We start from the raw sequence: 27,859 nt of genomic DNA on the forward strand, positions 1-27,859 counted from the left end.
TTTGTGAATAGTATCTTTAATATTCAAAGATCTGCTGCTAATACACGTCTAACTCTTCTATGGTAATTCACAGATATCTGGAACAAGACCATCAACAACGTGTTCTCAATACAGCTAGTTTTTGTTAATCTGAAGATGACCAAAGAAGGTAGCAACATTGTTCTGTACTTTATTTTAATTAGAGGTTCAATACCCATACCAGCAGTCTTGAGAATACATTTTTACTTCAGTTGGGTTTCTTGTTATTATGAGGAATAGCAACAACTGCAATACTAAATACCTCAAATGCAAACTTCTTAATGGAATGTAAAACCAAAAGTGAAAAGATGCAGTAGCTTTATAAATTACTTACCCATTATAAAAATGCCAATAAAGCTTTTAAAAGAGTTCTCCAACAAACTTAAGTTTGTCCAAATACTTTGGGAACAATATTTGAATTCTACCAGTTTTTGCTGGTTGCACATCAACATTTTTTTTGCATGAGCTCTCTTGGTGATTGTAGAAAGAAAATAAAAGTAAATTTGGATTATTGAAAAACTAATTTCTGAACATTAATCTATTAGGTTAAGTGTATAATTTAACATGCCAAATTTGATGGCCATTAAGCAATACCTGTGATAAGACTAAATCCATTCTTTAACAGAGTTTTTGGACATTTTATCTATCAGAAGAAACACTAAACAGAACAGTGAATATGAACTTAAAGTTGACATAACATTCGAAAGGAAAATATTTATGTTAACACTTTCTTATAAAATATACTGTACAATGTAACAAACAGTAATTTCTTATTTCACAACATTTAACAAATCCCAAGTTCCATAATGTTTAAATCTTAATTTTGTTGTTTTTTTTAATTGTTGTAAGAAACAAGATAACACACACAAGCAAATTGGAAAAAAATATCTGTAGAAATTGTGATTTTAAAATTACATTCGCAAACTAAAGACTAGAGCCAAGAATTCTTCATAAGAAATCCTAATCCATCCATCTTGATCAGTGTCGTGGTGACGGAAAGCAGCAGTCAAAGTCTTAAAAAAAATATATATATAAAAGCTTTAAAAAATTCAATACATTAAGCTTTTGTTATTTCTTAGGGCCTAATTCGTGTTGCTATTTTTAATAAAGTTTATTAAAGTTTCCCTCTACAATGCTGCTAAAGATGTAAGACATGAAATTTTAAGTTAAAAGACTACCATTTAAAACCACAAGAACAAATAAATAAACTAGTGCAGAATTTCACAAATTATATATTTGTTGTAAAAAATAAGTGACAAAAACCTGTGGAAGAAAGTATAATTTTTTTGTGAAAAAAGGCAAAACTCTATGCTAACGTATGGTTCATGTGAATGTAACAATACTGAACAGTTTTCTCTCCCTCTTGTCAAACTTTAGTTACAACCATGAAATATGAAAGTGATTTTGTATAATACTTAGCTTGTCTTCAGATTTACTGCAAGTTTTCCCAGGTTAGGTAAAGAAAATATTTAATCTCTCAAACTTGTCCCTAAGTTTACCAACTTCCATGTTTACAGTTAAATCTAAAAATTACTTGTGCAATAATTTTTTTTATTTTGCTTTTGTTCAACTTATAAACACAATGTATATTTAGTCCATTTATGGTTTTTAGTACAGTCTCTAATATCGTTTGGTACACAGATACGTTTTCTGTTTAAAATATAGAATGTATTTGATTTCAATTTCTGACAGTTGTCCCTAGTTAAGTAACCTATATTTAGTTAAGTCTTAGAATTACCAATACAATTAAACATTTTAAAGTTTTTTTTTTTTTTATTTCACACTGATACACTGTTTCAAGCATAGAATGGAAACAAGAAACAGTTGCACAATGAAAAGTTTTCTTGTTTTATCAGCATTTCTTGGCCTTAACTATTAGATGATTCTTTATTTTGTTGTTTCATTTTCAGTGCATCATAGGCTTGTTCAATTATATTAAATTTATTATTCTGTCAGAAATTCATGCGAGTTGTCAATCTGGAGCATGTTCAATAATGATTAAATGCAATGTGAAAAATATTTAACTTCTCTCTAAAATTGCAATTATTAATCCACAAATATATATGATGCAAATATTTTCCTTTACTACTTTTGTATTACATGTCTATAAGCTTGCAACACCAAATTTAACTAAAAGATATTTAACATGTTTAAAAGTACTATAATATTGATTGGTTATTTTTCTTTTCTTGGGAATTGAATTTGACCAAAGTTAAGTCCAAAAAAAAAGTATTCAAACACTTACCTGAAGTAAAACACACAACTGGATAAAATCATCAAATTTTATTGAACCTGCAGCATCTCGATCAAACTTCCGTATAAGTGTGACATAGAAATTTTCCGAAAATCTATATCCTGAAATATAGACAGAATAGTGAAACGAAGTTATTGATACTGGTGTAGAAGTCAAAAACATTCACATTTTGACTTGTTAATACAAATCAAAGTTATCTCAAGATTTTGTGAGTCATTTTGTTTTTGCATTGGTTACAATGACCATTTTTCATTGTCAATAATAAACTAATAAATTGTAATAATTTGAAACCATAGTTTTTATCTATCCATTAATAGAATTATTGATACTACATTTGTTTACTGTTGAGCACAAAGCTATAAGCTTTTAGTTCTATATATATTGGGAACATTTTGTTCACTTCAAGTTCATTCAGTGGTCTCGGGTTTAGTTCCCATTACCACTAATCTTGTTCACCTCATCTTTGTTATGGAAAATCTGATAAGGCAATGTACCACTGTCACTAATTATGAACTGTTAACTAAAACGAATGCAAGCACCTGGCAACATCTACCATCAACTTCTATTATTTGCTTGTACCAATTATGATTTGAGGGACACTATTCTAATTAAGTTTGATTAATCATTTAGAAAAAACAATTACCAAGTCCTATTACTTAGAAACATTAATGAAGATAAAACAGTGATAAAATTAACAGCAAGTGAAAACATCTTTAGTAACTGTCTGGTTAGACTTACTGTCCTTTAATAGTTTTATTACAAATTCTTCCAAGAATTGTAGACAAAGATGTTGATGAAATATTAGTTGGAAATTCAAGGAATATAAATAATTTTGGATTATTAATTTTTTATGTTTCCAAAGGACAATGAGCATTGGAAATATTCTAGATTTATATCAGACACTAACTCACAGAAACTACAAGACGAGAAATTAAGATAAATTTATTTTTAACGTCTCAGAAAAAAAACAACATTTGTGATAAATGGCATTACAATCATACTACGCATCTGAACTTAATATTTAATTCCAGAATGTTTTTAGTTAATATAGAGTAGAATTATAAAGTACAATTTTCTGACAATCATTAACTTCAAAATTACTTTCACAAATGAAAAATTATAGTAAATCATCTCACATACACATAATGAAAACTACAATATTACTCTAGGAACACTTTAAATTGGAGGTACGTAGCATAAAAACTAGCATACTTAGTTATGTACTAGTTCAAAACATTGTAACAGCATATATGGACATACCAAAAGTTGTTAAGGCAGTCTGCAGTTCATTTTTGTCAATATTTCCAGAATTATCTCGATCAAAACTCTTGAAACAGTTTAACCAATCAGTAATGTATTTCCACAATGAACAAAATTCTTCAAAGTTAATTGTTCCACTGTTGTCTCGATCAAACATCCCTGAAAATTGGTACAATGAAATGAAAAGCGTATACTGATTTAGTTATGTTGAAAATAAATGTTTAGAAAACTTTTACCACCATTAAAAGTTAATATTATCATCCTATTAGGTTAAAACATGAGTATTAAAATTACAAAACAAGATTGTTGCATTTTCTTTTTAAGCAAACTATTAAAGGTGTAAACATATTACATGTAAATAAAATAAATTCCAGAAAACCTCAAATGCTAACACATCTTACACATTGTATGTTTTTAGAATTCTGGGCAAAGCTATGCAAAGGCTATTTGCACTAGCTGTCCCTAATTTAGTAATGTAAGACAAGAGAGAAGGCAGCTAGTCACCACCACCTACTGCCAACTCTTAGGCTACTCTTTTACTAAAAAAATAATGGGATTGAACATCACATTATAATGATTCCATAGTTGAAAGGGTGAACATGTTTGTTGTGATAGAGATTCAAACCCGTAATCCTGAGATTACAAGTCAAGCTTCCCACCCACCAGGATAATGCATTTTTACTTGCCTGTCAAATTAACAATTTGACATGTTTTAATAATGCACTTAACCCAGTTTTTTTTACAAGTGTGTATGTTAAAAGAAAAGAAGTGAGCCCGCAATAATGTAACACAGCAAGTACATGTCAGTAAAATAGCCATGTTGAAATATCTTGAATAAAATGTAAATGTATGAAACAACTTTTACATCATTCACTATGTATTAATGTGATTTCATATCAGTAAGATATTTTATTAATTTCTCAGTTATAACAACTGCCTTTGAAACATCTGAATATCATTAGTGTAATGCAAGTTAAATTTTATGGAAAAGCTTGTTATACTATGTAGATTTCTATTTATTCACCCACAGTTTCAAATCTGTACATACATCAATATATGGAGACAGTCATTTTCTCTCTCAGTATAAAAGACAAACTGATGGAGTCCCAGTTCAAAGGGTTTTCAAAACTAAATACCCACAGTTTTTATTTTAGTTCTGGGTTTCATAGTCATTCATATAATAAATGTTTAATCATCCCTACACTCTGTTCCACCAAGCATTTTAACATAAACACAATTACAAAAAATTGCTGCCACTGATGCACTATACTGTAAAATGGTCTAAAATTCTTTATCAACACTTTTTTGGCTAACTCAAAACAACAGCTACATATACAAAGGTAGAACAAATAACCATTGTTAATTTTATTTCCTTAAATATTATCATCTGGGCTTGATCACATAGAACCATCATGTAACTGTGAAACTATGCACACTGTAAGTCTGAATATGTTGCGTGTATTTTTTTCAAAACTTAGGAAGCATTTAGTTAATATCACAGTTCTGTTATACATAAAAAAATCAGATCATTTAATGAGGTATTCTTGGTAAAGATTTGTATATAAATTTATGAAAACTTTATTGACTCAGCCTGAGTGAAAGGTGATTTGCATACTGAGAACAAAAATATTTTTCATTTTACAGTTTCATATTTCATTTTCAAAATCCTTTAGAACCTTATTATTTTTCTTCTCATTTTCTTTTGCCTTACACTAATTGTATTAAAATCAACATAGAGAAAAGTTAAAAAATATAAAATAAAATGAATAACAGTTTTGTCTATAATGATTGCATACTGACAGAAAATTCCAAATTAGTTATCCTAATATCTTCAACTTCTAACCTTCTCACATCTACTTTGAACCCACTGTTGCACGTAAAAAAGCAACAGTTCACAGCTAGATTTGATCAGGATGAGAAACAAAGTGAGAGTAAATTTTTCAGATGAAGAGAGAAGGAATATTAAGAAGGGTTAGCTCCAAAAAACATCTACAATCGTAAGATTAGGAGAACTTGGGAGAAATAAAGAAATCAGAGGTAATGGAATGAGCTTAAATATTGAAATGTATAACAAACCACAGAAACAAAGAAATTATATCAGCATAAATACCATTATGATGAAAGTTAGCAAACAAATCTAACTCACTGTGAAGACTTAAGGTGATTAGGCCTACAAAAAAAACAAAACTTCACCATACACACACACACATACAAAAATTGTTATGTAACTAAAGCATCCACACAATCATTATAGAACCAGGACTATCAATATACATTGACAAATACATTGAACCACCAAAGTTGACACCACAGTTACACTTTACCCTTCATGCTGTAGACACACTGCAGAAGTAAGGTATCTAACTTTTGATAGTGGCAGAAATAGCTGTTCAAAAAAGAGCATCAAAGTAAAGTGACCAGCATAACTGTCAAGGAAAAGATCTAAATGATAAAAGAGTAGAGCTATTTATGATGTCTTGATGTTTTCAAAACAAGTCGCACAAGAGATGAAAAATTGGAGAACTATATGTAAGTGATACATGTTCTGTAATGTGTAAAATATATTTAGAAATTTTTATTCAGAGGTGTTGTTGATAGTTGGAGTTGTAACTCAACAAGGAAAGGCATTCAATATTTCAGATGTAATTTTATATGATTGACAAACTGTATATAGTTGACCTCAAACAAGTAAAAACACCATGCAGACATGCAAAATGTTAAATGTCCTAGTTATCCTGACTTGAGAAGAAAGTAATTACAGAACAAGATAAAACTTAACAGGCTAGATAGTCTACATACTTTGTAAGCATGTAAAAGTCAGACATTACTGACTGTTAACACTAACAATTTTAGAGGAAAGGTATCTGATGTGGTACTGAAGCTCCAGTGTCAGAAAAACACTAGAGTAAAAGGAAGGATTCAGTACATTCAAATTATGACCAGAACCCATTTGTTTTCAACAGTTTTAACAATAAATAATCTTGTTTTATGCACAACTAAACTTTAAATATTTTAAGCCACTACGTGCTTGTAACTTTCTATACAACCTGTTATATCTTGTATATTGGATGCAAAACCATTTATTTACATGTAATACTACTTTTGGCTTGTTATGTATTATAATTTATCTTAGATTAGTCATTTCAAATAAATGGAAATTTAAATGTTGGTGTAAAACTTAATTGAATGTCAATATGTATCAAATTTATAATATTTGCTGACAAGACTGATACACAAATTTAACAAATATATTTTAGTATAAAAATAATGTAATTTATAATAACAGTTATACAAATAATAATTGATGTACAATAGCTTTGCAAACAAACTAAACAGTCTTTTATCTGGTCTAGAACTGAATATTTTATCAATGGTCCAGGTCCACAATGAGCAAATTAACTCCAAGTTGATATTGCTACACCTTAATTAAGCTAGTTAGCTGTCTTTTACCGACAAAGATATTTAACATCATTGTAGAAATACTAACATCCAAAGTTACTGAACTTTATAAAATGTTCCAAATCTATACACATTTCTGATCAAATATCTGTAGTTTTCTGACTAGTAAGCATTTAAGACAAATATAGTTTTCAAAGCTTACAGTATATTGAATATGGTGCCCAAAACATTTTCTATTACTGCATCTTTGCTTTCATACCAATTAGTTGAGATCCTCGAAAATTCAATAATGTTCATAGATATACTAGCATTTTTGTAAAACATATTGCTGATTCTTACTCTTGAGAATCTTCTACAAATTTAGAGAACAAGTAGGACTTGCACAATACATGTTCAACAATGTATGACATCCATCAAACTGAAAGAAATGTAGATATTAAAGTAAATGCATAACAGTAAATCTGTTAAGACCAATCACAAATGGCAAACATATCTAAAGTTAGTTGTTGATAACACAAAATCTATTATTCACAGACAATATAAAGTCTGCCATACCATTACAAATGGAGTTGAATACAAGAAAAAGGCATTACTTTCATGAGTACATATTACCATAAAATGCTGTTAAAGTATGTCATTAACAAGTTTTTTGTAGTATATACAAATATATGGGTGTATTGGGGTAAGGATTCTTCTACAGTAGGTGCCTATGACCTGTTGACAAAATATCCGACAATAAACAAGCAGCACACATTTCAGTTGTTTTCAGTATATATATCTTAAACAAATTAAATGTATGTACAAAATTCTTTACATTATGGAGATCATAGGGCTATCTTAAATACTATAAAGTTCTCTTATTCTTGTCAAAAGCTCACTTAGGCTAATTCAATTGCCTAAGAATTCAGTTGATAAACCAAACTATTTTTCTCTGTTTTTAATCTCAACAATATCCACGTACAATTCACTTGCACTGTCACACAAGTTACTGCAGTTGCATCTTGAACTTTGACAAAAGGCAGATGATTATGTAAAGTCCATAGAGGTGGGTTCAATTACTTTAGAACATCATTTAATGAAACAAATTATTATTCTTATCTCTTTCAAATTGTTAATCTCACTCGTGGCTATTTATTCCCATGATGCTTAACTTTGTTTTCTAACTTTCATTGGATTGAATTTCTCTTTCACATGATTTTACTTTTATTCTGTTTTCACTCATCTGGTCATAGCTATTTGTTAATCTTATCACTCAGGCCTTCAAGAAATCTCCACAGCCTCAACATCAAGGGATTTTCAAATACAACATTTGATAGCTTCAACATAAATTAATTACAAACATAAAATAAATTAATAAATAATACTACCTACATTAAACAGTCTTTTAAATCTGACAAAGTACAATAAGAATATATTTTTTAAATTCAAAATTGAAAGCTTATACTTACCAATCATCATCCTCACTGTTTCTGAATTGAAAGGTTTCCATGAACCTAAAATGTTCAGAAAAAAAATTACAGGCTAATTAGTCCTAATTTAGTATTGATAAAAATTCTAATGTCTGATAAAAGTTTTGCGAAATCACTTGGTGAATTATTATACCATAAAATGAAATCAACATTCTAATTCACTAAATATAAAATTTGGATAATTAATATGTTAAATTTTTCAAGGATGTTGCTTGCTTATCTCAAAAGTGGAAAGGGTTTGAACTTAGCTTTTCAAAAAAGCTTTATTACAGGGTGCTACACAAGAGAGTAGTTATGAAAACTACACTGAGAGGGATTGGGAAAATACTAAATTACATTGTAGGGCAGTTTGATGAAAGAATTGTCTCAATAATAATTACTTGGGCCTTTGCTTTTCTTATTTAACATTAATGGTATTGATAGAAAGATAACAATAAATAGTAAAATTTTCTTATGACATGAAACTCTTGGGTATTTTCACTGTGCTGAGGATGTTAAAGTACTTGGAATAACCCTGATCAATCGGTAAGATGGAAACAGTAAAGTGAAGTTACTATGCTTAGGTTATAATTTTAAATTGCATATTTACTTTAGATAAGAAGCCACTCCACAATACTACTGATGAAAAGGATATCAGCATAACACTGAACAAGTCAAACTAGTAGAGCAGTGCTCTGTTGCTAGCAACAAGTATAATAGTATTTTAGGGTGTTATTTATAGTTATATTAATTATAGGTCTAAAGATTCACCTCACTGTATGAAACACTAGTTATCCCTCACACGGAGTACTGTGTATGTTCATTGTCTCTTATCTAAGAAGTAATATTGGCTTGTACAGGATTTACAGGAGGTCTAACAGGATAATTCTAGAGACAGTGATAGAGTAAGATCACTTAATTTCTTTTCTAAAGAAAAAAGAAGGAAAAAAAAGTATTTTATTTTTATGTTGTCCAGAGAATTGACAGTATAAGAATTATACATTTCTTTATGCTATATTCTGAAAATAACAGGACAAGAGAAGACAAGCTTAAGATTTAGAAGACCGATTAAAGTCCAATTTCAACAGTTTTGTTTTACTACTGCTAGTAGTGAAGGAAAGCATTTTACAGTAATTTATTAGAGGAATCAATGATTTCCTGTAAAATAAAAAGATGGTTTTAAGTTTTTCTTGTCTGAAGGATGGGTGAAAAAAAAAAAAAAAAGACAACTTTGAGGGACTTTAGCCAGTTTGATATATGAAATTGGTTTCATAAATTTAAGTGACTTTTTAGCTCTAATCTGTAGGCTTACCTTACTTTGATCAGTAATCATTACTAAATAAATGAATTTTTATTTAATTGCATCCCTTATATCCTAATAACACTGCACAACAAAGCTTTTGCTTCTTGAACACTGTTGGGTGTTCCTTATAGATTTTTGGTTGATGATCATGAAAATCACATCCAAATTTGCCCATCACGCATCATTTCATTGAAATCTTCAGTTTTGCTACAATGGAAATACAATATCAGGGCAACTGAATCCGCCAATGCTTGCTGATTACTGTTGGACACTGCAATGTGATGCACTGGACATTGAATACAAACAAAAATCAGAAGCAAAACACTTTTAATTATGTTGAACTTAATTGTGTATTAGAAACATAAACGCAATTAAATACGTTACTGTTGGTAAACAGTTAACTATCTATTTCTCAGAGTTCCTATGTGATGAAGCAAAACCAAAACTATATTTGTGCAAACCCACCAGGTACTTGTCACAATCAGCAAATACTTTTCAGGAAGCAAAATTTTTCAAAAAAATTGTGATGCAGTGTAACTAATGAAATATTTTAAAATAACCAAAATCTTAACTTATCACAAGACAATTATGAAAATTTTCAAAGTTTTCACATAAAAATATAAAACTACTATATAGTAAGTAAACACAAAATGTACTTTGAGAAAAGTGGTAAAATCTGGCACTTTACATGAATTTGAGAGATTATTCAATTTCCTGAAAAATAAAAGGTAGGTTTAAAGTTTATACTTTTATCAAGGGTAGATCTGCATGGAAGACTTCAAGGACCAAATGGCCCTTTTTTGCCTGCAAGTTAAGAGATTTCATCTAAAATCATTGTAGCATACAAGAGTTCCCTGTAAAATTAATATGCAAAGATCATTTATAATTATTGAAGCTGTAAGAACTTAAATACATTCACCTGCTTATTGTCTGACAATTATTAACCAAATTCTAGAAGCTCATGAATGACATACAATAAACCTTTTCTAGCTTGGGAGTGTGTCAATAACATTCTTTGACTTTTCCTTTTCACAGTAGAAATATTTAACCATATTATATTAAACTTAAAGGTATTCATGAAATTTAGCTTTGTTTTTCTATCATTTTCTATATCGTGAAATGTCCAAACTTTTATTGTGAAACTGTTTAAAAAATTTCCTTTTTACTTTCAAATTTAGTATTTTAAATGTTTTTCAAAAGTACCATAGTTGCATTCTCAACTGAAACAAAAGATTTTACTGGACAACTAAACACAGTGAAGACTTGAATATTCATTGGACTTACCATTTGATAGTGCACTCTGTAATTCAGTAGCAGATATTGCACCACTTCTGTCTCTGTCAACTCTGAAATAATTAAAAAATAATTTGTAATCAATGCTCCTTAATGTTATTAATGGTGTATAGGCTTGGTCTTAAAGGACCAGAAATTGCAAACCAGTTGATATCTTTCCACCCACAACTTTATTGACACATTTGTTTTTTTATGGCAAAGCAGTTACAAATTGTATCAGTAGTTTCAGAAATCACTTGAATGAAACTATAATCAACATAGTCTAAAGGCACTGAATTGGACAAGATTTCTGTACTTTTTTGTAGATGTAGCTATTTACATTGAAACTGAGAGATCCAATCAGAAAGAATACCATTTTATATTTACTGTTAAACATTGAAAGTGTGGTTTGTTACAAGTAATATTTGTGAAGAGTGATCATTACATAATCAGGTTTGTTGTTATGCTACATGTCATGAAAATATTGAAATAGCTGATGCCTGTTTATGATGGGTAAATGCCAATTATTCTTTGGAAAATTAAATCTATATTGTTTTACGAACATTCTCAATTAATTATAAGATTGTAACAATATACGTAAAAAAAAAACATTTTCTGTATCTTGTTAATCATCTTCTTGGAAAAAGAAAATTGTCTAGCTATGTATCTCAGAAGGGCTGGTTTGGTTATTAACACTTTTACTGATAAGGAGAGAACAACGTTTTGACCTTTTATCAGTAGTTAATACCCATGCCAGTTATTCTGAGATACATTTTTATTTTACGTGGGTTTCTTGTCATCAAGAAACATTTCTATTATTTCAAAGACATTTTTTGTGTGGATTTTATAAGTGGTCTTTGAGCAGAATCTCAAAGCATGTATATGTTCAAATCTGTTTCTTGATAAAACCTTATAGATTGAACTATATGAAAATAACTGTTAAAATGAAGAAGACAAGGAGTCTAATGGGAAAAGACAAATTCATAAATATATAGCTATCTAGATGGTCCAAGAGGTCCCTTTTCGTCCTTTAATGTTGTATTATTAAATAAAAAATGTTGACTGAAATTTAAAAAAAAATATACAATATCACATGAACTGGTGGAGGGCCAGTAACAAAAAAAAATCCCCATTTATGAAGCACCCAAAGAGAGACCTGGAAGTATGGAACTAAAAGAGAAACATTAAACCTCAGTGGGAGACACCATGCAACATCTGATCCTGGTACACTCTTCACTCTTTTATATAAAAGACTGTATTGCAAACAGAAAAACATGAATGGGACTCTTTGGTGTTGAATGGCTGAGGCATGATAGACCATAATGGTAGTTCAACCTCATCCAACACTAGGCAGTATCTGGGATGGTACATCAGGTTCATATAGGTAGAGGATCACCAACTTATTTGCTTCAAATCAGGAATTGGTAGAGAATACAAGCTTCCATACCAAATCTGTCTGCATTTACACTTCCAACACAAACTAATACCAGATCCACAAGGAACCAGCATCCAGTGGATTGTAGCAAGGCAGAAAACTCACATAGGATATTTCCATTCCAAAACCTTTAGTATGTAGTAGGAGGAAGATACCTGGCCATGCACAAGTGAGAAGACATGTTGCAATACAACCAATGTCAGATTCAACACAAATTCTAGTACACTGCAAAACGAGGAACCACAACTTGCGGTGCATCTCCAGTCTTAAAATGTGAAAGCAGTGTGCATTTATCATCCAATGTGTGGCAGAAGGTGGATTGGTTGGTTGGTTGATTTAGTGTTTTATGGCACAAAGCAGCTAGGCTATCTGCACCAAACATCTGGTAAAAAGGTAAAAGTAAATTCAGTAAAATTCATAAAAGGAAATTAAGGTAAAACAAAACAAAGTTAATAAATAAATAAATAGCGTAAAACCAATGTTTACATCTAGTCCACAATGTCAAGAGAAAACCTACAGTAATTCATGTTGTAAAAGACTTTCCATAACGTGACTGTAATAATTATAACTTGCCAGGAAGATTAACAGGTAAGTACAATAACCACTGTCAGTCACCTGAAGTTGGCTTTTCCACAGTCCTGGTTGAGTTACTTAATGTTATGGTCAGTTTCTAATTTCAAACTGAATTAGATGAACTGTGATTTTTAAAAGGGAACCACATTAAAAAGGTGTAAAGTATAAATTAAAAAATTTAAAGGGCATTAAACAGATTAATGACCTTTAAAAAAAACTAAAAACATTACCAAGGTGGACAGTGTCACCATCACCAATAACACTGTCTAATGTCATGGGCAAACCTTGAGACAGAACATGTTTAAAATGGTGCTGTCGTTGTGAATCATAACAATGACAAGAAAGTAAAATGTGGTTTATTGTGACCTGAGTGTTATGCAGACAATACATTGGTGCATCAGTTCCAGATAAAAGGAAATGATGAGTTAAAAACTGTGACAAATGCGTAGTCTAGTTAGAACAACTTCCTTTTTCTAATCCTTATGGTAACAAGATGCCCAAAGTCCAATACAGGGTTTTATTTGGAAAAGCTTGTTTTCGCATTGCTCACTCCAAGTCGACTGCCAGCTGGCATGGAGCCTAGCCTTGAATACAGGTCCATAGTTCATGTATGGTGCAGGCACAGCAGTGATAGTGCCAGAGCAGATAGACTTAGCTGCAGTGTTGGTGAGCTCATTCCTGCAAATACCAATGTGGCCCAGTATCCAGAAAATCTGGATAGAAGTAGATGTTAAAGAGAAATGGGCGAGTCAGTTTTGAATATCAGTGAGAACAGGGTGTGAACCAACATGAAGCTATTCCAGGGCCAGTAGAGAACTAAGCGAGTCAGTATAAATCGTGCAGTTCGAGTACTGCTTAGCTTCTGTGTGATTCGGGGCTGGAGAAATTGCATACAGTTCAGCAGTGAACACAGAAGCTGTATCGGGGATTCTGCATGCAACCACAGAACCACAACAAACCATGGCAGAGCCCATACAGTCACCTGATTTCGAACCATCTGTATACATAGGAATGGAAGGATGGTTCAAAAGAGTTTCAGCAAATAGCAGACAGTATTTCCAATCAGGAGTATCTACTTCTCTCAGATGACTTAAAGATAGGTCACAATTGGGGACTGTAAGAAGCCATGGAGTCAGTATAAATCGTGCAGTTCGAGTACTGCTTAGCTTCTGTGTGATTCGGGGCTGGAGAAATTGCATACAGTTCAGCAGTGAACACAGAAGCTGTATCGGGGATTCTGCATGCAACCACAGAACCACAACAAACCATGGCAGAGCCCATACAGTCACCTGATTTCGAACCATCTGTATACATAGGAATGGAAGGATGGTTCAAAAGAGTTTCAGCAAATAGCAGACAGTATTTCCAATCAGGAGTATCTACTTCTCTCAGATGACTTAAAGATAGGTCACAATTGGGGACTGTAAGAAGCCATGGAGTCAGTATAAATCGTTGCAGTTCGAGTACTGCTTAGCTTCTGTGTGATTCGGGGCTGGAGAAATTGCATACAGTTCAGCAGTGAACACAGAAGCTGTATCGGGGATTCTGCATGCAACCACAGAACCACAACAAACCATGGCAGAGCCCATACAGTCACCTGATTTCGAACCATCTGTATACATAGGAATGGAAGGATGGTTCAAAAGAGTTTCAGCAAATAGCAGACAGTATTTCCAATCAGGAGTATCTACTTCTCTCAGATGACTTAAAGATAGGTCACAATTGGGGACTGTAAGAAGCCATGGTGGGATGGGCTGACCAGTGGATATAGCAATGTTATCCAAGGACAGACCCAATTCATCTAACTGTACCTGGATACGAAGGCCAAAAGGAGCAATGAGAGACTGTCTGGTCTGAGAAAGCATGACCCATCGAGGAAGAAAAACACAACCCCAGGTGGGATGCTTTTGTAAGGAACGAAGTTTCGAAGCATATAGTAAAGACAGTTGCAAATGGCAGAGGTGCAAGAAAAGTTCAGGAGACTATGTATAAGCACTGAACTGGGGAAGTGCAGAAAGCCCCAGTGCAGAGCCTAAATCCTTGATGATGATGAGGATCTAGCATCTTTAAGGCTGGTTCTGGCAGAGCCATAGACCAGTGATCCATAGTCAAGTTTCAATTGAATAAGAGCACAATATATCTTTAGCATAGAATGTAAGTCCACTCCCCAAGTGGTGGAAGAGAGGACATAGAGGATGTTCAATGCTCTTGTGCATTTGGCCCATAGCTGCTTGGTGTGTGGTATAAAAGTTAGCTTATGGTCAAAAATAAGCCCCAACAACTGTGTCTCAGAGACCACAGGCAGCACAACTTCACTGATATGGAGTTCAGGATCAGGGTGAATACCCCGTTGATGGCAAAAGTACATGCAAACGGTTTTAAAGAGAGAGAAGATAAAGCTGTTTGCTGTGGTCCACTTCAGTAAACAATTGAGGGCATTCTGTAGCCACCGCTCAATATACCTCATGTTTGACGACTGACATGAGATGTGAAAGTCGTTGATATAGAGCCTGTTTGCAACAGTGAGAGTTGTTTAGTGATGGCATTAATTTTTACACTGAAAAGTGTGACACTAAGAACACAGCCCTGAGGGATTTCAAGTTCCTGTATAAAAAAACGGGAAAGTGTCAAACCAACACGAACTCAGAATCTCCTGTCCATTAAAAAATTTTAATAAAAATGGGCAAATGGCCACATAACCCATATATATGGTCTCACAAAATGCCATACCTCCATGTTGTATCATACGCTTTCTCAATGTCAAAGAATATTGATACAAGATGTTGTCGTCTGAGAAAGGCTTCACTGATTGATGTTTAAAGTTGAATTAGGTGGTCCATGGTGGAGCACTGTCGTCAGAACCCACACACTGGGTGGGCGAGAGGAGGTTGTTTGATTCAAGGAACCAAACAACATGAGCATTAACCATCCTCTCTAAGGTCTTACAGAGACAGCTCGTCACAGCAATTGAATGGTAGTTTGAAGGAATCTTGGGATCCTTTCCAGGCTTGGAGAAAGGCAGGACAATAGCCTGGTACCAGGCATCAGGAAAAACATTATCCTGCCAGATCCAGTTGAAAACAACCATAAGGATAGCAAGAGAAGCAAGAGATAGATGGCGCAGCATCTCATAGTATATATCATCAGGTCCAACCAATGTACTGCCAAACTGATGAAGGGCCAGTTTGAGTTCCACCAGCGTAAAGGGACAATTATAGTCATAGAGACAATCAGCTCGAAAGGAAAGAGGTGATCGCTCTGCCCAAGTTTTTATGGCTAAGAAGGTAGAAATGGCAGAAGTGCTAGATACCCAGCAAAAGCTTTCACCTAGAGTATCAGCAATGATCTGGGTATCAGTTACTTCCTGATCATCAGAGAGCAAGATCGAGAGGGGGACAGAGTGATATTGCCCACTGACCTTTTGAATCTTGTCTCAAATTACTTTGGAACTGGTGGTAGAGGTTATGCTGGTTGTGAACTTAATCCTAGATTCCTTCTGATTTTGACATCTAACCCATCGAACAGGTGCACGGGCCTGCTGGAAAGCGATGAGGTTCGAGAGTGTGGGATATCTACGGAAAGTATCTCAGGCTCATTTTTGAGCCTTCCATGCCATGTGGCAGGCAGGATCCCACCATGGACCAGGATACAGTGGAAAATGTGTCAAGGTTTTAGGAATACACTGAGCAGCTGCTTATATAAAACAGTCAGTTGCTGCTGCCACATAGTCATTTATTGGTGGCTTACAGACATTGACAGGGTCAAGTTCTGTGAGAGCGGTAAAAAAAGGGCTAATTTGCCTCATCCAGCTTCCACCAGGGCATGTGAGTTGGGTGGCATTGACCATGGCCAGTCTCTCTTAAGATTATAGAAAAATGATCACTGCCTCATGGATTATTGTCAACCCTCCATGAAAAATGGTAAAGTAACGAAGGGGAGCAAATTGAGAGATCAATATCAGTGAAGGACTGAGTAGGCATATGAAAATAATTAGAAAAACCAGTATTGAAAAGAGAAAGGTTGTGATCAGAGAGCATACACTCCACAGAGCGACCCCTCCTATCAATATCAGCACTTCACCAGAGGAGATGATGTCCATTAAAGTCCCCCCAGGATGAAAAAGGGAGATGACAACTGTTCAATGACAGCATCAAGGTCTGATTGATCGTATGTCTCTCCAGGTAGCAAAGAGAACAAACAGTGATGTTATGACTCAAGGAAACACGGATGGTTACAGCCTCCAAGGGTGTGTCGAGTGGCAAAGACAGGGTGGGCATATGCTGATCAACCAACAGTGCCACCCATCCAAGCACTTGTCCATCACACAGCCTGTCATTTCTGTATAAAGAAAACCACCAAAAGGTGACTGTATCGGTAGGTTTCAGAAATGTTTCCTGTAAGGAGAGACAAACAGGATGGTAGGAAGCAATCAGTGTTTTGAGGTCATTCAAATTAGAATGTAAACCTTGACAGTTCCATTGTATCAGGGTGGCCATTTTTTATTTACGTATTTTGGGCAGAGAACCCTTCCATTTACTACCACATCGTTTTTCCTTATTCAAGGGAGGTCTATCGACCTCCATGGATCCTGCCCTGGGTTGATTGGGCAGGTCTTTGTTGTTAGAAGGGGATTCCAGATACTGAAAATGTGAACAAATGATTGTTTTGCATCTTGGGGTGAGAGGAAGATGGATCTGAGGAAATGCCTGTACCTGGAACCAATGGATGTGGATCTTTGGGTTTGGTGGAATGTATATCAGGGACAGAGATAGGTGTCGAAGTTGATTCATCAATTTTTTTAACCATGGAGGTCAAAAGACTTTTCATTTGTTTGGAGAATGATTCTTTAGGAGGCACAGAGAGTTCTGTCTGCACTCCCACAGTAGCTGTGGAACAAAGTGCAGCAGCATACATCCGAGATAAGGTGGTGGACAGCAATTTTCGAGCCTCAAGATAGGTAATGTTATGAATTGTTTTCAAACGCTGCACCTCTTTTTCTTCCAACCATTCAGGGCAAGAACGAAATTAGGACAGGTGAGAGCCATTGCAATTGATGCAATGAGGGTCTGTTTCACACTCATAGGCATCATGGTCCCTGCCACTGCAACGAGCACACGTCAAGGAACCATGACATGACATGTTCAAGTGACCAAACTGTTGACACTGGAAACAGAGAGGGTTTGGAATGTATGGCCATACTCTGCAATTAAGATAACCCGCCTTGATGGTGGCAGGTGGACGTGGCAACGTAAACTTCAGAATGAGGACACTGGTCAGCACCGTAATTTCAACTTTGCGAGTGGAGATACACCTCACTGCAGAAACTCCTTAGGTGAAGAAACCAGCGAGAATCTCCGACTCGGGGATGTTCTTCAAATCCCTCTCAACAATAGCTCCTCATGAAGAATTCAAAGTAGCATGAGGTGTAACCTCAATAGGTATATCCCCAACTGCTTTTGAATACAAGAGAAGTTCACTGTGTTGAGATGTGGATGTTTCCACCAATATGTCACCAGATCGAAGCTTTTGTACTAACTTTGGAGAGCCAGCAACTCCCTCTAGTTCCTTCTGAATGAAAAAGGAAGATATTTGCCCTAAAGGTTTGTCTAAAAGAGAATATTGGGTACGAAAATGAGGTACAACAGATGGTACAGATGTTGAAGATTGCTGCTTAGAAACTTCAAGATGTGGTCATTTACCTATGGACTGTTTTTTCACTATTTTATTTAAGTTTTATTTGGAGGATTCATAATAAAAAAGGGTAATTTTAGTGCCCATTGACCCTACCCACCATGGAGTCCTATGATAGGGTGCACTACAATGTCAAACAAGGACCCAAACACCAGCATCAGATATAATATCCACAACACCTGTTGAGAACATCCAACACTGGTACTTGATTGACCCTAGCCCGAGTGGACCAGCTGATGACCCAAGGGGGACCTCCCATTTACAGGAATTCAAGGTTGAAGTAGTGTGTTAGAGTTGGACCCTCAACCACCAGGATCCTCTCCTCCCCTTCACAGATTGCTATGCATGGCAAACATGTGGGTGGATGTTTAGATCCCAGAGGAGGTAAACTGAAAGAACAGAACCTTCCCTGGGTGGTCCCCTCACCATGTACAGGAATCCACACCGAGGGGATAGAAGGTAGTATACCAGCCAGAACATGTGGGTACTTAGTTAGACCATCTACAAACAATAATGAACCCATCATAAACATACATACATCCAGGAGGATGATACATAGTAGGAACATCTTAGCTCAAGGGGAAAACTACAATGATATATAAATATATATTAGTGATATAGAAAAGTGCTTCTACCAAAATCTGGTAATATCTGAAATTATACATCTATGGTAGGAAGGATATACCACCAACACATGATTCTAACTGTAATTGAGCCATCTCCAACCAACAAAAGACCCATCTGGAATGTACCTACAGAGGACGGTAAGAAAGAGGAATCCCACAGTAGGAAAAAGCAATCAGTCAGATATATTGATCGTAATATGTTACAATGTGACAATCAAACCATGGCTGCATTAGGAATTGTACATCATGTCCACAGTAGGAAGTGCTGTATGCCATTCGATTCGATACCCGCAGAATGCTACCACTTTACTCTCAACTGACTAGCATGATTCATCACTAAGGAAATAAATTAGTGTTGTGTAAACTAATAAGTTAATTAGAATTACAATGAAAATGATTAAAGTCACAGAAATAACCAACTAATTAAAATTACAGTTAAATTAACTGTCACAAAAATAATCAACTAAGTGAAATAAGGATTTCCAATTATTCCAACTATCCAAGTTATCAAAATATTGCCATAAAGTTTATTTGTTGTTGAGCACAGTTACATAATAGGATGTGGAGGTGATTCATGATTTAGGGGTTTTAGATTTGTTTCCCCCCAATGCCTCTGAACTTGCTCATCCTGTCTATGTTACTGAAAGATACTATGACTATCTACCACTGTCACTAACTTTAAACTGCTAGCGTAAGGAAAGATAAATGATTCGCAGCATCTACCACCAACTCAGCGACTACTTGTGTTAAATAAATGGTAAATAATTTACTGTTTTTCTTCATTGTGTATTTGTAATTTATAACTACAAAATTGTACTCTTTAATGTTGTACAAGCAGGCATGCATTTAGTGAATGGACCCAAGGATTCTGCCTTCCCATTTTATCCAGAAATGAATAACTTTCATTTAATTTTGTACGAGAATGTGCAGATCTGGACTGGGGTCTATACCACCACCTTAGTGCTTTTCAGAAATTAAAAAAAAAACAAAAAAAACTTACACTATTCTATAGTATCAAAACGAAACATCAGGTGTCAGGGTTTGTATTTGGTTGGGATATCAATCACTATCAAAGCCTTTTTGAAATTTTCTAAATTCAACAAAGCTGGAGTTGACGTCAATTCAGTTAAGACTTCAGCTACTAACTGATAATTTCTGAACCAATACAACAATACTAATATCTATTAAATGCTACTGTGGTACATTTCCCACTCCATGGCTTTTTCCAGACACACTAACAACGTGTTTAAACTTTAGAAATTGTTGTTGTTATTAAGCACAAAGCTACACAAACAGCTATCTGTGTTCTGCCCACAATGGGTATTGAAACACATTTTTTGGTGACATAAGTCTGAGTATACATACCACTGTACCACTTGGGGGGGGGAGTACAGATATGTTTTCAAAGATAGTATTGTTTAAGACACTTGCACCTCTTGTTGCAGAAGTTATAATTCTCATGAGAAAAATGTTTTCATATAGTTGGTAACAAAAAATAAGTGAAAACACAAGAGGTAGAACTATACAAGTAAAAATACTTTTAATGTTTTAAAACTGGCATGCCGTTTACCAACACTTTAAATCTTTTAAAGATATTGTGATAATTATTTTAACTTCAATTGAAAAGTTTGAAATGTTTTTCAATTTTTTTCATTTCAGTCTCATTATTATAAAATACAAACTTTAAAACTGCTGGATTGTAATTTAACTTAGCTAATCATTTACAGAATATATTATTTTAAGTTACATTAGGACTTTCATATTACTGTAGCTAGAGTGAAGCTAAATGACATTACTTATAAACAAAGTAATAATAAACAAAATAATACCTTATTAACTTAACACTTAATTTTATTCTCATTCAGTTCCTGATGGTTTTCAAACTTTGTAAAATAAAGTTATAGCTATCATTAATTTAACAAACACAAACTGATATTACAATATTTCTGTTGCCAGACTTTAAGGGATGGCTTTAATATTCAATTTTTAAATTATTCATTAATAGTTTTTAGTATAATTTAGAGGGTTAAACAGCTGAGATGGACCAATAGGTCCCATGCTGTTGCAAAATCTTACACTATATTCAAGTTCCTTGAGAAACATCCATAATTACTAGGTTTTTATTTTGACTAAGTATGTGTTTGTCCAATAAATGAAACATCTTATGATTTATTACTTTCTATTGGTAGATTATGAAGTGCTTAAGTTGCTGCACAGTTACATTTAAGGCTCTAACATGAATGCAACCATACATTAAAACCTGCAAAATAATACCAAATTTTCTATATCATACAAGAAGTGTGGAAAATGTACCCAATACTGTTACAGCAGGTGACTGACAAGTAAATGAGTATTGTATTGTTTCTGTATGTTATACAATGCATCTACATTACATGTATGATACTTTTTTTTATAGCAGTGTTTAAAGTCTAAAGATAGTTTTCTTTGGGTTTTTATAACTTTTGTCACTTTATGAAATTGTTGTGTGTGTAAACTTTAAAATCAAATTTGTACATCAATTCTAACTATATGTTAATAATTTTAACTCAAAAAATACTTTAGAATTCATATTTGCTATTTTATGACTGTGATGCATGAAGAGAAATGGAAAACATGTTCATATTTTCATTTCTGCACAGTTGCAAATAGTTCTGCCTCCAAACAAAACAACTCACTTGTCAATTTTCCTTTTCTTTTTAGAATTTCCAGCCCATTCCCAAGAATAAGTTTATTCTTGCTAAAACTCTATCATTGCTTGAAAATCAAAAAATGGATAATGTATTAAGTATTTTCCTGATTGGTGAAACTTTATTAAGGTGCAAAATAAAGTGATTGTACTATTTACTTAGAAAATGATAAAAGAAATTTTGAATGTAATTAGATAATGCAGGAATAAGACTATTACATATTAGTAAAGGGATAGTTTCAAAGAGTTTTCTCTTATAATTTCTGGAAATGTTCTTTTTTTGTTTGTGAAAGTACATAATATTAAACTATGTTTAAAAGCTACATAATTTTTTCAGTGAAAAGATATGTAATAATTGATATAAAAGTTAGCTTATACATTTTAGGGAAATGACGAACATATGACAAAAAGCTTACTTCAATGTTTAGAAAATTACTGAAAGTTACAAGTGTTTTACCAATACACACAGGAATATATACACGCCTAAAGTATGATAAAGTCACATCACTAGAGGTTGCTTAAGTTTTTATAAATGTATTTTGTAGAGATTTGATTCTTTGCTTAAAGTTAATGTTCTACCTTTTTCATACATATACTGCATTTTTATATCATGTTTATTCTTTTTAAATAACCCACATAAATGAATTAGCCAGCTGATAACTTAATTATATCTAACTGCAGTTATTGTAACTTTTAAATACAAACATTAATAGCCTTATTTTTCATTATTTAATTATTTTATGAAGTTTATAAAATATTGTTGATGGCCTGTTACTTATTTTAAAAAACAAACATCATGACAAAGGCACAGTGGTGTTTAATTGATATTAGTAATTCATCTACCAAGTAAGAAGTATTCAGATTATCCAAATATTTTGGAGAAGTTTTTTTATTTTGACATAAAATGTGCTTCTCCACAAAACGGCATTATGATTACATTTAGATTTATCAAATGAAACCAAGGACAGTTTTGAAAATTACTTTTCAACTGTTGGCACACATGCACCTGGGCAGTGATAGTGAATATTTATCAGTGGTGAAACAGATAGAGATACAAGATCTCTTTCAAAGTCTACAATAAATTAGATAGTTCACCAAAAGTAAAAAAATACCCAATTAAAAGTGTCTTACATCAAGTTTTATTTGCAATTTGTAGAACTACTGCCTTCATAAATGCTTGACACTTTAACAGATTTTGAAAATATTACTTTACTTCATAATTATTTAAACTGACTTTCATTAACGCATTATAGGTATTTCTATTGTAAATTCACAATAGAATAAAACTAGATATTAAGTTTGAATAGTATCAGTTGCAGAACATTTGTGACCAATGTAAAACAAAACTAAAATTTAGATCACAAAATAAGTAACATTGTATCATTGATTTTTTTTTTCCCCAGTTACAACAATGGAAATTTTTCCCAATATTGCTGTGAACTTTAAAGAGCACCAAGAATGTCTCAACTTGAATTATTATGTATATTAACAATCATAGCTTGAGGCTGTCTGCAGGAGTAAAGATTTCAATTGCATGTCTATGGTTAAAATGGTTTGAAATAAGCTCTTCAAAAGAATTATTAAATCTTTGCTGTGTTCTTCAGTTATACTTTCATAGTCTGGAAAGGTTCAAGATGGTTTAATCTTACAAATTAATCCTTTTCCCATTTATACACATCCCATGAATGCACCACAATTTTTTTTTTTTCTGCCCCATAAAATTATTTACTTCCTGAATGTAAATGTTTGTTTTAACTTGACCACTGTCCAAAATATCAAAGGTAAACTGGATGTATAAAGGGAAATTAGACTCTTAAATGATGCTGAAGGCAAGATTTTTGTTGAAGACTATGGATGCTTTGTGTAGGAAGAGGGAAGTAAATTACTAAACTCTGTTTGCTGGCATAACCCCCAAAGTGGTAGTTAACTTCAAAATTCATTGTCACGGAAAAGTTCACTAAATTTGAGTGCAGAAATAAAGCAACTAGAATGAACTGATAAATATTAATATCAAACACAGATTGAATGAAAACAAATTAATTTGAAATTGAACCACTTTGTGAGGAACCATAATCAAACATGAAGCATTAAATAAACAAGAGAGCATATCTGAATTCAAATTTGGCCCAATGAGAAGAGACAGGTCAGAAAAGGAAAATAGAGGGAGTCACATGCATCATGTCATGCTCCTGTTAGTGACAAGGTGATGCAAAAGGATTTGCATAAGACATGTAGGAATCTTGCAATTCCAAAATGAAGAAGTGGAAAGGCTTGTGGCATGTATAAAGAAAAAGTTTGCATACAGAGGGCAGCAGTGAATGGGAATAGCTAATTTTGTAAGAGACGTTAGAACTGTAGTAGAAATCCAAAATAAAACTTTCACACAATCAGAACTCAAGTTTTATTACAAAAGAAAACAGCAGCAGCAAATTCATGCCTATTCGGGGGCTTGATACAAAAATCAATGTTATTAATTTCACTAAATAAAGAAATTGTGAAAAACAACCACAAGGAAAAACCAACAACATATAATTTAAAAAAAACAAACAGAATTTATCAGAATAAAACCATACTATCTGATAAGCTAACTCATTTAAATTCAAGGTAAGGGTTTTAATTCATAGTTAGACTATGATGTTACATCTTTCATGACTAGCTAACTTGCATATCTTTCACAACATTAATATCTGCAGGTCACCACTATTGCAAGTTTGTGTCTGGTTGTATTATGAAACTTACTCAAATTCAACATGCTTCAGCTTGAATTTGTTCTTTAGTGTAAATAAGAATTCATAATTGAACTAACCAACAGTAAGAATAGAAAATGAATGGTAAACAAAACAATAACAAAATTCCCTATCTCAAAAGATTTCTTAGTTTCCAAGAGACCCTGCATTAGTTAGAGCAACATATGCTACCACATAAACATCTGTTCTAATTGCATACAGGTGGGCCATAATATCTAGAAACCACCTACACAATGCTGTCAACATTCTTGCACAAGATTAAATAAAGCAATGTTTTCCATGAGGAATAACAGGTATTACCTACTTGAAGAATAAAAATTGATGAAGGTAATTTAAAACATGATAAACAGTTTTTTCAACCACATGTTATGTGAACTTTCATGTATTTAGAATAGAAGAAGAAACCTAAATTGGGGAAAGATAGTTAAATGGATTGTGGGGTGGCTGCATAAGAAAAAACAATATGTTAATATCAATGAAGTTCAATCAAACTGAACCCCTGTTACAAGTAGTGGCTTCAGGGGTCAGTGCTTGGGCCTTTGCTTTACTTACGTATAATGATAAACAGGTTGACTAGGTTAAGCTTTTATGCATTTGTACTTGTATTAAGAATGTTTTGGTACTACAGAATGGTTCAGATGAAGTGGTAGGTCACTCAAATATTTGGCAAATAACCTTTAAGTATAGCTAAATTAAGATAATGCATTGTGGTTATATAGATCACATCCTCAATGTATATTAAACCCACTGAATAACAATTATGAAAAAAAAAGAATTTTGACATAACAATATTGCAGCCACTCCAATCATCAGAGGAGAGGTACAAAGGTGACTGGAAAGATGTAAGGGCTATCTTGTGAGGATAGGTTAAGATTTGTTTTTTGTTGTTTTTTTTGATAAAGTAGGGATAGGAAGCATTAAAGTTTATGTTCAATATACCAGTTATTTTTCCTTTTTTTATCTAACTTTTTTATATTGTGTATTATGTGAAATGGTGACAACAGCCTATACTGCTCTTATTCTAATTTGGAATTTATTCAGTGTTTATATATGTTACATATTTCTGGTTTTGTGTTAGCCGAGTTGCAGATTTTACTTAAACATATTTGTGCATACATTTACTTCTCATAAATCTCATTATTTCTATTCATCATTATGGTCCACAGAAGTAAGGTAATTGTAATTCTGTACTTTTAACAGTTGTTTCAAAATAGAAACTTTACAGTATTTGAATAGTTCAATTACAACTAATTATGGCCTGCAATAACAGTGGTATAAAATTAATACTTCACAGTATCAATTATATATTCTGAATATAAAAATTACTTTGAATTGGATACAGTTACTAAGCTATTTTTACAAAACTTTAAAGGCAATAAATGGATATCACATAGGGTGACATTCTCAAATAAAAAGTAGAGGTACTCAGCTGGGTGAAGCAGACCTGTTTTGAGAAAGAAAAACAATATATGTATGAACAAAAAAATGACAAAGCAGCTCAAATACATTCTGGTACTAGTACCATCTTAAAAACGTTCTGGTATTAAGTACCAGCAGAATTTCACACATGGATATAATATATTATATACTTGTAAAAAAAAAAAAAAAATTGTTTCACTGAAAAGTGTGTATGTTGAATTTCAAAATCTATGCATAAAAGAGCTGATGTTTTATTACAGTGATATGAATTTTTTAAATAAGGAAATCCAGTAGAACCATGCAAACAATAAAGTCTGTTAAGTGTCTTTAACTGGTCCTGTTCATGCTTCAGATTTCAAAACCAATATCAATGAAGTTAACTGATGTACATAACTTCAAAAAACTCTGTACGATTTTATTTTAAGATGTGGATAATTAATAATATTAATATCAATACCATATAATAACAAAACAAAAATCACTGCAGTTTATTGTTACTATCAAACAATGAAAAGCTTTACCTAAAACTTAAGTTAAATACACGTTATGACACAAAATTATATTTTCAAAACAATACTGGTTATTATTAGAGAATAATGCTGTATTGTACTAATATCAATAATTATGGTTTTGAATTTGAATGGTTGTCTTATGATGTTAATTGCAACTTGAAGTTAACTCGCATTATTATTATTAGGCCGGTCTTACTTACTCAGTCATACATTAGTGTCACCTCGTGATGAAGAAACCCACTTGAAGTAAAAATGTATTCTCAAGACGGCAGGTACGAGTATTAAAACCTTTATTAAACTACAGAACAACGTTTCGACCCTTTTAAATAATCTTCAGAAATTGTAATGCTAGTGCTAAGACTGAGTAGGTGTGGTTTGAATAAAGTATTAGAAGTTTGACTTTGGATTACTGCTTAGGATCGTTTTCAAAAATCTAGCGCTTCTGCTAATAGCAAGTCAATTTAAATTTTGGTATACTAGTAACATTATCAGATTTGATGTGAACTTACCCTTGAAAAACATTCCAGAGAAATTGTCTGTCTACCATTTGGTGTTGGTAATAGGCCATCTTTATAATTTACCAAAACTAAACACAAAACAGTCAATGAACAATCTTCCTCAGGTTAGTACGCACAACACTACCAAAAGTACAAACCTAAAATCCTAAACAGTGGCGAAATACTCCACACCCAAATCTAAAAGCCTACGCAACTTCCGCCACAAATGCTGTAGATTTTCGTGAGTTTGGAAAGAAAAACCTTCCCTATATTTTATATTCGGTCGTGTGAACACGAAATTACTTTAATTCAGTCACTTTCTATTAAACTTTGAATCATTTACAACAATAAAATAATTCTAGTATTTGTTAAATATCAATAAAAGAGTATATAGTGACTCAAAAATAGTTACTGAGCAATGTATAAAAATAATACACACGTAACCGTAAATCTAAAATTATACTTGAATAATGTATGAATCGAGAAGTAATTATTATAAGGTTTGGTTTGTTTAGAATTAAGCACAAAGCTACACAATGGTCTATCCGTGCTCTGTCTACCACGTTTTAACAGTGTGAGTCCACATACACACCACTTTGTCACTGAGGGTTTATTGTAAGGTTTGGTTTGTTTTGAATTTCGCGCAAAGCTATTCGAGAGCTATCTGCGCTAGCCGTTCCTAATTCATCAGTGTAAGACTAGAGGGAAGGCATCTAGTC

General features: G+C 33.0%; 1 protein-coding gene across 1 annotated transcript; it reads right to left on the minus strand.

The window, feature by feature from the left end:
* Nucleotides 1–27,387, minus strand: LOC143236958 (programmed cell death protein 6-like). Its single transcript, XM_076475693.1, has 6 exons — nt 27,153–27,387; nt 10,967–11,028; nt 8,380–8,424; nt 3,533–3,691; nt 2,264–2,373; nt 1–1,031 (listed from the first exon to the last, which is right to left on the minus strand). The coding sequence occupies exons 1-6, from the start codon at nt 27,209–27,211 to the stop codon at nt 930–932; spliced, it is 537 nt and encodes a 178-aa protein (XP_076331808.1). The 5' UTR covers nt 27,212–27,387; the 3' UTR covers nt 1–929.
* Between the last annotated feature and the right edge of the window lie 472 nt (nt 27,388–27,859).

Source organism: Tachypleus tridentatus, chromosome 13 (genome assembly GCF_004210375.1).
Source record: "Tachypleus tridentatus isolate NWPU-2018 chromosome 13, ASM421037v1, whole genome shotgun sequence".
Classification (NCBI taxonomy): Eukaryota; Metazoa; Arthropoda; class Merostomata; order Xiphosura; family Limulidae; genus Tachypleus; species Tachypleus tridentatus.